We start from the raw sequence: 14,630 nt of genomic DNA on the forward strand, positions 1-14,630 counted from the left end.
AAAAGATTCTCATCGATTTTCATAATAAAACTATAAATAGTTATAGAAGTATCACTTTTGCAATACACACAAATCAGTAAATTCTCGATAAATAATTTATAGTCTTTAATTAATTCCATAAAAACCCATAATTTTAAGTACTCTTTTCAAATCAATAATGCCCTAAGCTCCCCAATCTTCTATGTTACGTCACACATTACCAAATAATAATAGAACTAATTAAATATGAATCAATTATTCAACTTTTTATTTTGTGTAGGTACACTCCAACCGTTTTTATTTAAAACTAAAAACATAAAAAACAAAATAATAAAACACGTTCTATAATATTTTCGCTGGGTAATAATATCAGTCATCATCATGATCGGGTTGTTCAACCCTATCTACCCTAAATAATATAATAGCATGCTCACACTCATATGACTTAGAAAAACCCCTGATACATATATGCTATGAAAAAAAAAATAATAACCCTCCAACTTTCACATTAGTCAATATTTTAAAAAAATCATTTATTATTTACGAATATTTTAGTAACGAGAGAGAGTGTTCTGTACACGGAGGAAAATTTAACGGTTGGGACAATAAAAGTATAATATATAGGCTGTCCTCAAACCTTCAAACTTGAAGCTTATAATTCAATAAATATAACGGGTTTTTTCTTTTAGAGTTTTACAACTTTAAATTAAAATAAGGGAAAACAAACCGTTGACTGAGTTAATTGTTGACTGAGTTAAGACTCTGTATAGAAAGTGTTGAATGGCAGTGCTTGCATTATCTTTAATAAATTAGAAAAGTTCAAACAAACCATTTGCATTTTTTAGAGTTAAAAAAATCATTTGTTTTCGAACATTTTCGAAAGTATTTTCTTTTTTTATCGTTTTTCGAAAATCTGCCACAAGACTTCTAGTTGAAATTACTAGCAAATTTTGAACTGGATATCTTTTATTGTTTTGGAGAAAATGAGCACCAAAATTTTGTTCTAATTTGTGACCTCACGGGTTAATAATGATGTTTACAAAAAAATGTTTTAAGCAAAAGTTGTTTATTTTTTTATAAGAAATATTTTTTAAACTTTTGTTCTATCTCTAACGATTTACAAGATGGGTCCTACGGAGGCCCAAATGGACCTTTGTTGCTCATTTACGAACTCAAACTCACTTTTTATGCCTCGAACACACTATAAAAATTTCAGCTTGATATCTCCTTTTGATTTTGAGATATTTACGATAGCGAACGGCCAGGCAGACAGACGGACAGACGACCGGAAATGGACTAATTAGGTGATTTTCTGAACACCTGTACCAAAATTTTGTTTGAAGTATCAATATTTTTAAGCGTTACAAACTTGGGACTTAACTTAGTATACCTTGATATACAAAGTGGACCATCTTAATCTATTATAGCTGATAGCTCGTTTTGTAGTTAACCAATCAAAAAATAACTTAAACAAAAGTTGAAGAGTTCTGACATCAGATCGGAGCTGGTTCTCCGATTTGCTTTAATAGTCAATTTAGATCCTAAAAGTTAAGAGGTAGAATTACACTTTAAATTAGAAAGTTGATCCTAAAAAGTAAATAGCCATTTTTTATTTAAAACATTTTTTCGAAAAACTTTAACTTTCGGAGGAAGTACGACTTAAAAATATGTCATTATTGCAATAAATCGAAAGAAAACAAGCTAGGTACAAGAAAAATGCTTTAGCCAAAACTTGTCAAGGGCAATAGAAGACATTCGCCTATGTTCATGACTTCTAGTGAAATTCTTGATCTAAATGATCTTGAAAATTTACCTAATCCAAAGTTTAACACAGGCAAACCTTTATTGTCCTTGACACTTTCTTTTGTCTAACTTATTTTTCTAAAGCTGGAGTATTTTGTTTGGATAAAATGCATTAATAACATATTTTTAAGTCACATTTCCTCCGAAAGCTAACGATTTTCGGAAAAATGTTGGTTTTTTTATGAGAATCAACTTTCTAATTTAAAGTATTATTCTATGTCTTACCTTTTAATTACTTAAAATTGAATTACTTTGGAAATTTAAAAGAATATCACTAATATTTCTAACTATGAATTATTCTCCGTGTAAGTATAAGCCTATATAGCGTGCTTTGTCTATCATGGATATAATTTCTAGTGGGATAAACATATAATATTATGGAGAAAAATCCTTCATGAATTTTTTATTATTAAAATGAAAAACGTATCAAATATGTAATTTAGAAAACGATCTCACAAAAAGATTTTCCATACAAACAAACGATATTTTTAAAACAACAACTTTTGTATCCAGAGATTTAGAAGTTTCATGTTTACGTTGAGTACAATTCCAAACTATAAAATATTTTCATTCTAAAATTCATAACTTGTGAACATATTACAGTAACTTTATACATTACAGTTTGCATCAAATCCGGTAGTTCTGATTTTTCGCCGACTTGTTTATGATATTATTTCAATGAATAATGCAAATTTGTGACCTCGAGCGCCAAGCACAACTTTGTCAAAAATCGAAAAATCCGTGAAAATTTAGGATTTTGGCGAGTATAACTCTATAGGATTAGTTTTTGGATAAAACTTTTTCAGGACGTTTTTAAAGTAAACTAAATTTGCTACAATATGAGACGAGAGTGAACTCTGTAGACCCAATACTTTCCGAGATAGACCTTTTCAAAATTAATCGATGTAACTTTAAATATCAGAGTTAACGTCAAATTCCCTTGACGTCAAATTCGGTAGATCTGATTTTTAGAAAACTTATTCAAATGTTGGCCAACATGAATAATCCACTGTTGTTGTTGACTGCTGGCCAAATGAATAATCCACTATGCGACCTTAAAAAATCGTCAAAAATCGAAAAAATCCGTGAAAATTTCAGCTTTATTTTAAATTAAATAAATTTCCATTAAATTTCTTTGCTTATTGTCTGTAATCGAGAAGTTGCTCATGATCATGCAGTTTATGCGACTATTAAATAAACTAACATAAAAAAGAAAATTTTTTTGCTATTAATGCCTGAAATGATTTTGCCACCAGACTTTCGTAACTCGCACGTACAGGGCGCAATCTGAATGTCCAATTTTGCATACACTTACCGCAAAAACTGACATTGTATTTCGCTAATAACTTATCGAATTGTAGTTTTATAGTATTCAAGTGACTTTACATATCCCCCAAGAAAATAATCTAATGGAGTTAAATCGCATGATCTTGGAGTTCCAACTACCAGGTCCATTACGTGATATTCATAAAAAATTTCATAAATTTACATAAAATTAAAAAACCTCAACAATTTGAAAGCGTTGCTCTGGCGTTAGTCTGAACATCCTTTATTTGAATATGTGCAAATAGACTTATATCACAGTTCTAGTAAGGCATAAGTTATTTTTAGGTATTGGCTATATCTAATTCTTCCCTTCTCCTTAATCAAATTGGGAAAGCTGAGTGCTTTCTTATTGAATATTTGAATTACTTGTTTGAAATAACAGAGTTATTTCTCGAGTTTCAACACAAAATTTCAAATTTTCGAATAAAATCGTAACATTTATTATTAGTTGTAGAAAAAGATGCCTCAAAATTACTGATCAAGTTTTCTTTAAGTCTCCTATTTAACTCTTCCCCTTAAGCGATTTAACATCGGTTGGTTATACAACTATGGAATTATATGGATATTTTTTTTTTTTTTGCTTGGATGTCTGCACTGTCCTAGAGGGTCTCTTTTATATTAATCCTGGGTTTTTTTTTTTCTAGAAATGACAGGAATTAAGTTTTTTATAAAGATTTTTGTAAATTATCAATTTCTCGAGAAAAATTACCAGTGATAAATAATTGTAAAAAAAAAATATACAAGTATTTATAAAATTTAAAAAAAACTCTGAGAAATTTTTCGAGTACGGAACCCTAAACTCGCACTTGAAACATATCTAAGAACACGTTCCATTAAATTACCTTTTTCCTTTAGAAAAAGTTCACTCGAAACTCGGTTCACTCCAAACTGAACCGATTTTGACGATCGTGGTCAATTTTTTAGTTGTTCCGGCAACGGAACCCTAAACTCGCACTTTAAACATAGCTAAGAACACCCACCATTAAATTACCTTTCAACCGAAACAAAAAAATCTACCATCCACAGACAGACAGACAGACACACGCACAGCGATCAAACCTATCACCTTTTTTTTTTGTTCGAGAGTTAAAAATAAATTACAACAAATGAAAGGACCTCGAACCACTCTATATGGAAAATGGCTTTTGGTCAAATGTCGCCAGAATTTGGGAAAATATTCATCTTATCATTCTGAATAAATGTCTCAATGAGCACAATTCTCGCCAACGTGTTAACTTCGAAATATTCCATGTTAAATTTTCCGATTTCATCGAATTTCAAGAGGTGCTGTATCATATGCAATCGCATAATTTATGCCTGAAGCGCTGATAGAAGTGAATTGGTTACTACCAAAGTTACAGTTGAGATTACCCAATATTCTCAGAGTATCTCATAAAAAATTATAAAAATTTACGACAAAAAGTAGCTAGCTCCCAAAAATTTCATTACATTTTTTTTAGTAATAATCGTATTTACGTTAAAGATAACGCCAAGTTGCAAAGTGGTAACGTATAAAGCTCCACTCAGTGACAAATATAGATATTACATACTTCTCATTCGTAAAGGTGAAGAAACTGAATAAACGTAAATCGTACACGATTGATCCGAAGAAAGAAGCCTAGAGACATTTTTTTGTAAAATTTTAAAAGCTGCAATTATCCCATAACTATTTCCCTGGACAAACTGACAGTTTAGAAGAAATTTACAAAAATCTTTTCCCCTTCATCTCATAAAAAAACAACGCATGCTTCAAATCAAGGAAAATTTTGTGGGTAAAGGAACATTCCATCAAATTTCTACTGCGTTTTAATTTTTTTGAGGTCGAACATGAGACAATTTTTGTTTTTTTATTTAATCCCAAATTGGAAATGAGTAAAAGAAAAATTGTTATTAGTGTTCGATTGGAAAGTCGATATTTTTTGTGTTACAAGATTTCACAAGACAGTAATTTTTCAAACTATTTTGAAACTTGAAAAATTTTTCAGGAATACAAATTCTATATTCCCAATCTTTTAATCAAATCATTTAGTACGATATTTAGTATAAAAGCCTGGATAAACGTTCTGGATGAAGTAAGCAGGAGATTATTATGAAATCTGATATTTTAATTTCTATGACTACCTTATAGCAATTTACCGCAATAATTATTTCTGGAAAACAAGAACCTTATCGATGACATTCTTAATTTATCACGACTATAAAAATTAAAGCTATTCTTAATTAAAAGAGTTAAAAAGATTAAAAACTAAAAAGACTTAACTAATAAATTTTCACTAATTTATTTACAATAAAAAATTATAAATAATTAAACATAATAATAATATAGGTTTGTGACCGTATGTATTTGTATTAGTGTAAAAAAAACTAAAGTATTGTTTTGTTTCTTTATCTAAACGGTGAACGACCAATGACGCTGAACGCTTATAACCACGCGGTACCGGCATTTTTACAGCGCAAGCGTCAATACGTAGAGGTAATGCCGCGCACATGCTGGGTTTCAAACGTTCAGTTTGCTACTAACAAGCTGTATGTAAGTATCGCTGCTGCATCGGCTTACAATCACACACATTAATAAAACAAAAATTTGAAAAAAAATAATAATAAAAATTTATTTAAATAAAATATCTTAAATAGGTGTAGAATATATTTTTTTATACCCGTAAAAGAAATTCAAAGTGTTTAAAAAAAATATTTTTATTCTTAAATTCAAAGTGATTCAATTTTTTTGATTTATAATTTGGTGTCGTAAATAAAAATATCAAAAAATCGAAGATTTCGTGACAATCATTAAATATTTCGCATAGACGTATTTTTGTTTTCGAACTGTAGTAGAAAATTTGTGTGTTTTTTTACTTTATTTTTTATTGAGAACTTTTAATAAAAACTGTAAGTGCAATGCCATCAAGTTTATTTGCCGATTTAGAACGCCCTAGTGGCTTAGAGGAACAACGGGCTTTACAATTAGCTTTCGAATTAAGTATGTTGGGCTTAACAGAACCGTTGGCACCCACATCATCCGGACCGGTAAGCCCGACCGGTGGTTTAACCTCATTTGGTAATTCCGTTGCCGGTTTAGATGATGCACGATCCAAAAAGTCACAAAATATGACTGAATGTGTTCCGGTACCAAGTTCTGAACATGTTGCTGAAATTGTTGGACGACAAGGTATGTATTTTTTTGAACCACGTGAAAATTTATTCTATTTATTTTGCCGAATTTTAATATCTGCAATGCGGTAATACATTGAACTACACATGGTCGGCTAACTCGAACAGAGAGGTTATATTCAAGTTTTTTCTTGAAATATTATTCGAATTATTTAATTCCGCCATGTGACTAACCGTTTTTTGGATGACCTTCTGATTTCTAACAAATAAGAAATGTCGTTATTTATTTTTTGAGATGTGTAATTTTTGAAAAATAGGATTGTTTGTTAGCTATTATTTTCAATATTTTGATACAATAATGACGTTTAAATTTATTGATAGGGTTTAACCGCAAAACACACCGGATATCCTAATTTTATTAAATAAATAATACCGATTAGACGATTACAAAACAATTAAACTTTTTTCGATAATTTATTTAGTTATCTTGGTATAACATGAACAATTTTTTTGTAAAATAAAAATTGGTAATATTTTTTTCCTTTAATCTGAATAATTTTTAAAGTGCAATTTAAACTTGCAGTAAAAACGGAAGCGTAGGTGTGCAATTTTACGATAAGACTTTGAAAATTATTAAATTTGTGTCGTAATTTTTTGGCGTGGTATTGTTCAAAGAAAATTTTATTCCAAAATAATCATCCAATTTTTTTACAAAAACATTCAGCCTGCATAATATTATTTCAAGGCAATTTGTTATAATATGAAATATTATTAACAAACGCTTGAAAGTTTGAAATAGTTTTGAACTTGAAATTTTTTCTTTTTGTTGTAAAAATTTCTGTTGTAATTTCAATTATTTCAGTATTAAATTGTTTTAATACGTAATTTTTTATATATGCTAGGGAAATTTAAAAAAAAATGTAATTATCATGTTTTGGATGTTAGAAAATTTGTTCTTTAAATTATTATAATAATGTAACATGAACGACACTATGGCGCCACTTTTGGCAGTTATACGATTTCGATTTGTTGTGTTTATAACACTTTTCTTCTGTGTGAAAGAAACCTCATTTATGTTAAAATCAGTCGATTCGTCTATTTTATTAAATGTATGTTTTGATTTCGAAAATTTCTAGATCTAGATAGAAATTTCATATTAAAACAATTAATTACCATGGATACAAAATCATAAGTTTGTTCTTTTTGTATATTTTGTGTTTTAGCAAATTTAGAAAATATATTTTTCGCAAGGTAAAGGGGCTATTGTTGATTTTCCAATTGCTTTATTTATGTGAGATTTAACCTTGTGTAGGAAATTCAATAGCCTGAGAGAAAATCGGGAGGTGTCTACAATTCCAAAAGATTTTAATAATCAAAATTAAACGTGATTTTAATGATTTTGTAACTGATACATAGTACAGTAAAACTTGTTATGTTTCAGAAAACATTTAAAGGCTCGTTATTTTTACTAATGAGTTTCTACTTTAATTACCATATTAACAAGCGATTATAAACATATAAATTACGCTTATCTGATCTACGGTAAATTTTCTAATTGAAAGATAATCTGTATATTATCTGAGAATTAACTAAGATTACCAGCAGATTTGTTCTAGATTACTTAAGTATTAGTTTTAAAGCAGAGTTTATTTCCCAGAAATTATTTTGTAAAAGAAAAACAGTCCGTTTGAAATTGAGAAAAGACGCCCGAATTTTCGATTACATTTTATATACTAATGAAGACTCTGAATTGTTGTAATCTGGTTATTAGACGACATATGTTTCTTATGCAAGGCTTAGAAGTCTGACTCGAATTTCCTAAACCTTTTCCACTTTGTATCACGTCTGGTTCAATTCTTTTGACCTTAAGGGGTATTAAGGCTCACGACCGTTGCCGAATCTATTCTTTAGTGGCACGGCAGGCGATTATTTTGATTGCTTACCCCCATTTCGGTCAATATCTTCCTTCCAGTCTCACTCTGAGCAAATGCTATTGGAAAGGTGCTATAGTAAAACTTAGTAAATAGCTTACTTTACTTTCATTTTCGGAATATGATAACTCAGCTTCTATGGGATTTAAAAATTTATTCTTACAAATTTTTCGTTGAAAACTCACTAACTTTTAGGCCATACGAGCGTCAGAAATGACGAACGTTTTAATGTGTGTTTTAGCAATACGATTCGTTAAATAGAGCTTTTTACACGGTGGCCAATTTCAATGGTTGTTATAACCAGTGTCTGATTAACTCATGTCGAGGTCCATAAGCTATACAATTCTCCATGGATCCCAGGCGATGTGAAAACCAGACGACATTCTTTTTTTTTTCTCTTCGCAAATCAATTCAGAAACCTTGCCCTTCCATGTCTTAATTTGACCTTCCCCTCGTCTTTTCTCTTTTTTTTTATTCTTCGTAAATCAACTTTGTGACTTCCTTCTGACTCTGCTCCATTTTTTACTCCAATGCCTTTTTTTGACTACTTTCTACTACAAATGAACTTTGTGTGATTCTCAACGTTTCAATAGACGGTAATGTGATCAAAGCCCAAGGAATTTAGAAGGACACCTGAGTGTATAAAACTACTGAGAATGTAGCTAGATGAAGATGATGCTTACCAGTAGAGTTTTTGAAGGTCTACTAATAGACCCTACCTTCAGATTTCTAGGACAGGAAGTACATGTAATTAAACACTAAAATCTTCACACGAATCGAATCTCTCAAATTCTGTGTAAAATATCTTTTTATTGATAAAACTTCAAAACAAAAAAAAAAATACACAAATTAAACATGTAATATAATTAATATGGCAGACTTCCACCGGATAGTGAATATCGAATTACCAGTGGTTTTTGTATAATATAGTTATAGAGGATCGACCGACTGATCGGTGGTACATTGGTGGTGAAGTGTACCTCTATAATATACCGGAATAAATAATTTTTAATGTTCAATATGGTGTCGAATATTCCAACAAACACCACACTCACTTCGATAGTATTTCATGGTTGTCTACCGCAGAAAAATCGAACAATATGTATTACATTTCACAAAATATGGTCTTTTTTTTGGTTCGTTTTTATCAAAAAGGAATCCGTACCGATTTCCACTTTGACAATAACCCACAGAAATTTTGTGCGCAGCAACTTAGTTGACCGTTTTCATCGTAAATAGAACAAATAATCTATTGAGCAAATTTCTCGTGCTTACCTAGAAAGTTTTCGTTTACTTTCGAGCCTTCCTTTGCGAACCTACAGTAATGGTACTCGTGGTCTTAGAGGTATATAATCAGAAGGGCCGCAAATAAGGAAATTTGGGAATATAATTGCCCAAGAGGCCAAACAGATGAATTTAATTTAATTATTTTTCAAAAAATCCAGTTTCATGTCTTGTTGAGAAGTTTTTGTGATAGCATCGAAAGAGTCGGGGCTGGATTAAAAGAGGGCAGCTGAAGCCTCAAGGTCTCAAAAAAACAGGCGCCTCCACAAGAGCTTGTTAAACTTATCCGTACTCAACATTGTAGTGATTAATTTCGGAAGCTGGATTTTACCGAAATCATCGGATATTTTTTAAGACTACGAACTTGTGCCGTTAAGGACTATTAATATTTAAAAAGGGCCTAACAAACATTCAATCTTTACTACATGAACTATTCATTTTTTCAATAATAATCGAAGGTAGAATCTCAGTTTTGGTTAAAATACAATTAAAAAACACGACCCTGACTTTGAAATGAATTTTTTAAGGGTATGATTATCGACAAAAGTAATTGTTGTTCTGACAATATAGAACCATTAATGTACTTATAATTATTCACACTTCACTAAATCTTTTAATTTTTTTTTCTCAAAAACTTGTATGTACTATGGCAGGTATAAAATCAAAGAAACACATGTTGTTCTTAAGATTTTGTGTTATAAATGTTCCTTTAATACCCCTTAGGTGCGCTGTTCTGCTGCTTCGGTTGATCCTCTCCTCTTGTAGCACAGAAAAAAAATATTTTTAAAATTGTTTCAATTAAAAAAGAAATAATAATTTCTTGTTGGGTTGAAGAACGACCAGGCTATTTATAGATTTGGAGTTTTTGGAAAGAGAGGTTAAAAAACATCTTTTACAGAGGTATGTTATTGATCTTGCAAAGATCCTTGCTCTCTGAACCGTGGTTTTTTGAAAAGGAAATGAATTTTGTTTTTGAATTCCATGGATCGAAAATTCTTATAATGCAAACAAAGTGAGGAAAATGATGGAGTATTGTAATCGCGAAAAAATTCAGCGTTGAGTTATCAAAATGACTCAGGGCTTCTCATTTATTTTGAGAAGCCCTGAGTAATTTTGACTATTTTCTTTCGCTTCGATGCCACTCTAAGCCCACTTTTCGCCACAATAAGACCCTCTTTTCTTTGGTTGAAATTCGGTATTTATCTGTGAACGAAATGAACGCTCTGCACTATGATTAAGTTTGGGAAATATTGGAGAATCTATCATTGAAAGTACGGTACAATCTGACTAATCCGGGCACTTCAATAGATCCGTCTAACAATCCGGCAATTGAATTTCATAAAAAAATTACCAAAAAAGATTATTTTCGTGCAGTGATGAAATTTTCGGCAGTCGTAAAAAATAGACCGAAAATTTTATAGGCCCGGAATATTGTTGTAGTTACGATTTGATTGCGTGAAGTTTGTCGACTATAGAGTTGCTTGGATTCCGTAGTTTTTAAACCTTGTGTTCAAAAGTGGGACACTTTATGGGGCTTTATTTTTTCCTAAAGCTGAATTTTTCTATACAATCCAGCAATCCGAACATTCTAATAATCCCACACCTTGCAGTTTTTTATAGTACCGGATTGGAGATTCAATGAAATATTCAATAAATGCGACAACTGGACCACCTTCCTAAAGAGAAACTCAGCTTCTCCTAGAAAAACTACAGCAATTTAAACCAAAATTAATTGACTCATTAGCGGGATTAGTTTTATCTTGTGTCGATTTTGATAACTAAAAAGATTTTAATCTATCTCACACAAAGACTTCGATAGAATGCAACATGCAAAAAAGAATAAAAGAGTTGCACTCTGCAAGTATTAATTAAAGACCATTGACTATTTCAACTCAAAATGTAGAGTACATTTTTTCAAGGTTGAACAGTTTGAAAATTATTATGTTGATGCTGGTTTTTGACACAAAGATTCGCTTGCCGCTATCCGCCAAAACAAAAGTAATATAATAAAACAAACACAATGCAAATAAAATACACATTATATACTCGTATATACAATGTGTCCAAAAATTTGCTCATCCAGCAGTCTTTCAAATTTTTTTGTGCACATAATTTTTTAAATTTTCGTTTAATCATAGAATTAAAGAAATTTTGTGTCGAGAATATTAAAGTTCGATGTTAATTGAAAACTAGCTAATGACCGCAAGCTTCGTTAGTCCACACCAAGATTGTAAGCTTTAGGAATCATTTTTATTTAAAATTAAAAATGGACAATCATATTGTATAAAACTATAGAGTAAAATGATCGGTTAATTATTAAGAAAAAAATTGTGATTATCCCTATATATTATAAATTTAAGTAAGGATGATTGTTTGTTTCTTTGTTACGCTTTCCCACCAAAACTACCGAATATTTGAATGCAACTGTACAACAATATAGCTCTCAGAATAACACATGAGCTGTTATTTATAAAGATGGAAGGTGTGTTATGGAAGGGGGATTAGTGAAATCAAGAGAGATGGAATCTATAAAGCAGGGGTTTTTATTGTTAAGCCCAGTCTAACGGGCGGGTATTAAGCTAGCCATGTATAAATACATTCGATTTTCTTCCTTGTCGCAATATAAATTTAATTAAAAATTTATGCTTACTGAATTTATGCTTCGACTGCAAAGAACTATTTTGATACTTCCTCTGTGAATAAGGGAAGCGTCAAAATAAGCTGTAAACTGATACAATCCAAAAGGCACTTCCTTGACAATCAACTTTCATAAAGCTTAAAAAATCGTAAACTTAGAAAATCTCAGGTGTAGATATGTATTACTTTTTTTCTACGAAATTTTCACATAGTTTGACAATTCTATTTGCAAGGTAATATTTCTATCGATGTGATAAAAAAGTGCCTTAATACTTAAGTCTTAATTTGTCTGATTTTGTATCTACAGTTTTTAGAGACCATGCAAATAGTAGAATCACATTTTTTTTTTAAAAGCTAGCCAAACAAAGAAATATTTTTTGCCTGGCAAACAAAACAAAAATTTTGAGACCTTCAATAAATATACACACATAATACAAAAGCTATATAGCCGTCAGTCTTAAGTATGTAAGACCATGTGTGAGTGTTCTTATATGGTTGAACCACCTTTTTGTTTGTCAGACACTCAAGGCCTTTCTCTCCAATAGCAAGACTATATAATAATAAATATTATACTACACAATGTTAAATGTTATATGTACATCGCGTATTATTATTGTTGAGAGAAGTGTGTCCTTAAAAAACATAGCACAGAGCCACAGACATTGATGAAGACGATATAGAGGATGATGCACCATCAACTGCAGAGTGTTCTGGTGGCTGGTTACTGCCTCTGATGATGATCTTCATGATAGATCTCGCGACACTCGATGAATAATATAACTGCACAAAATATGTATATAAACATATTATTTAAGGATTTCATCCAAATTTATTGTTTTCAGCACGAAAGTCGAAATTAAACGTTTTGTGATACCTTTCAAGGAGTTATGCAAGGATTGAATAATACTAGAGATTTAAATAAACTTTATAAATACATTTTTTGATTAACAAAGTTTCCAAAAATGACAAAAATCCTAGATCATCGGGCTTTTTATTATTATTTTATCGTTCAAAATTGGCTGAAAAAATGATGAATCACATAGGTTATCCTTTTCAATTGGACATTTATATATCAAATCTAGAGAGTGTGATAAAAAACTGTTTGAAATATTTAGACAATCTTGTAGTTTATAATAATACCATAAAAATATAAGGTTGTCGATGATATCAAACAAAATTTTAATTTAATTATTGGTTCATCAAAGATCCATCATTTGATGAACAGAGACGACTGTAGTTAAGAGTATTGATGATTGAAAAGCGATATCTATATTATCAAATGTATAAGCGGTACTTGCACACAATATATTATATATTTTTGTAGTTGCGTGGTATTGTAAAGCTAAAAATAACTCATTACTTGACTACAAAGCATGTATTTGTTTTAAATGTATGTACCGTGCAATAAACCAAAACTTTTTTACAATACTGTACAAAATTTATACTCCATATATACTCAGACTATCTAAGTAAATATATTGATCAATATTGATATTGAATCAATAATATTGACTGTGGTGCAGGTCTAGAAGCTTTGATAATTATCAAAGTTCAGTTGGAGAATTAATTTTTTTTCTAAGAATTTTATTCTCTTTATTAATTCTTTTCTAATGCAATTGTTTTTAAACACCCGGTATATTTATTTTTAAACAAAAATGTAAAAAACCTATTTTGTTTACAATTTATCAATGAATACAATATTTGATCTGAACGATCTGGCCTCTACAGGTTATAACCTCCACTGGTTGTTTCTTGCTGAGCTTTGCTGGCGATGATGTTCTGTTGTCTTGTCAGTTATTAAGAATTACATTCATATTTTTAGTTAAAAATTCTTGTTGATTCATCATCGCCACTAAAAACATGTGTCTGGTGTCCATTTGGTAATTGGAATTATGTGTAATTTTTGGAAGTTATTAATTTTTACGTCACCTTTTTTCTGTCCATGTGCCACGGTTCAGACTTTTATTTAATTATAGGAGAACGGCTTTTTTTGTTGTGTCTGTGGAATTGACTTAGATTTATTCTGCGAATTTAGCTTTAATATTTTTTAACTCTTGTCATGTATTATTCATTCAAAATATTTGGCAAGAGTTGATAAAATTAGGTTGTTTTGAAGATAAGAAAATTATTTTATATACTAGTTAGGCAAAAATATCGAAAGTTTTTTCTCATGATGGTCTAAACCAATTTAATATTTTTCAGCGTCCTTCGAAGAAAAAGTGAGGAAATTTACTCAAAAAAATAAAATCTTTCTGCCAGATTTGGATGTTAGGTTATATGTGTTTTACCACCTTTTCCGTTGATAATTTCATTTATCAGCTCCTTAATTATTTTCAGAAGCTGAGTGCACCTCCTTCATGCATATACCATCCACTACACTAGCCCATCACAACCATTAAACCATTAATTAAATTAATTTTTGTTGTGACGGTGGGAATCGAACCCGCTACCCTAGGCATGCCGCGAACGGAATAGGTTACGCCAAAACCAACTAAGCTACTAGCGTTGGCATTTGGATGTTTTTGTAATCAAAATATTGATAGGATTGAAGAACTTCGAATT

The 14,630-nt window shown here is 30.5% G+C and overlaps 1 protein-coding gene across 1 annotated transcript in view; it reads left to right on the top strand.

The window, feature by feature from the left end:
• The first annotated feature begins 5,873 nt into the window (after positions 1-5,873).
• Positions 5,874-14,630, top strand: part of LOC123299733 (RNA-binding protein MEX3B) — a 119,699-nt gene continuing 110,942 nt past the window's right edge. Inside the window, exon 1 of the mRNA XM_044882057.1 lies at positions 5,874-6,274. Within this exon, the coding sequence (XP_044737992.1) occupies positions 6,004-6,274 (271 nt within the window). The 5' untranslated portion in view covers positions 5,874-6,003. The remainder of the gene's footprint in view (positions 6,275-14,630) is intronic.

This window comes from Chrysoperla carnea, chromosome 5 (genome assembly GCF_905475395.1).
Source record: "Chrysoperla carnea chromosome 5, inChrCarn1.1, whole genome shotgun sequence".
In the NCBI taxonomy this organism is placed as follows: domain Eukaryota; kingdom Metazoa; phylum Arthropoda; class Insecta; order Neuroptera; family Chrysopidae; genus Chrysoperla; species Chrysoperla carnea.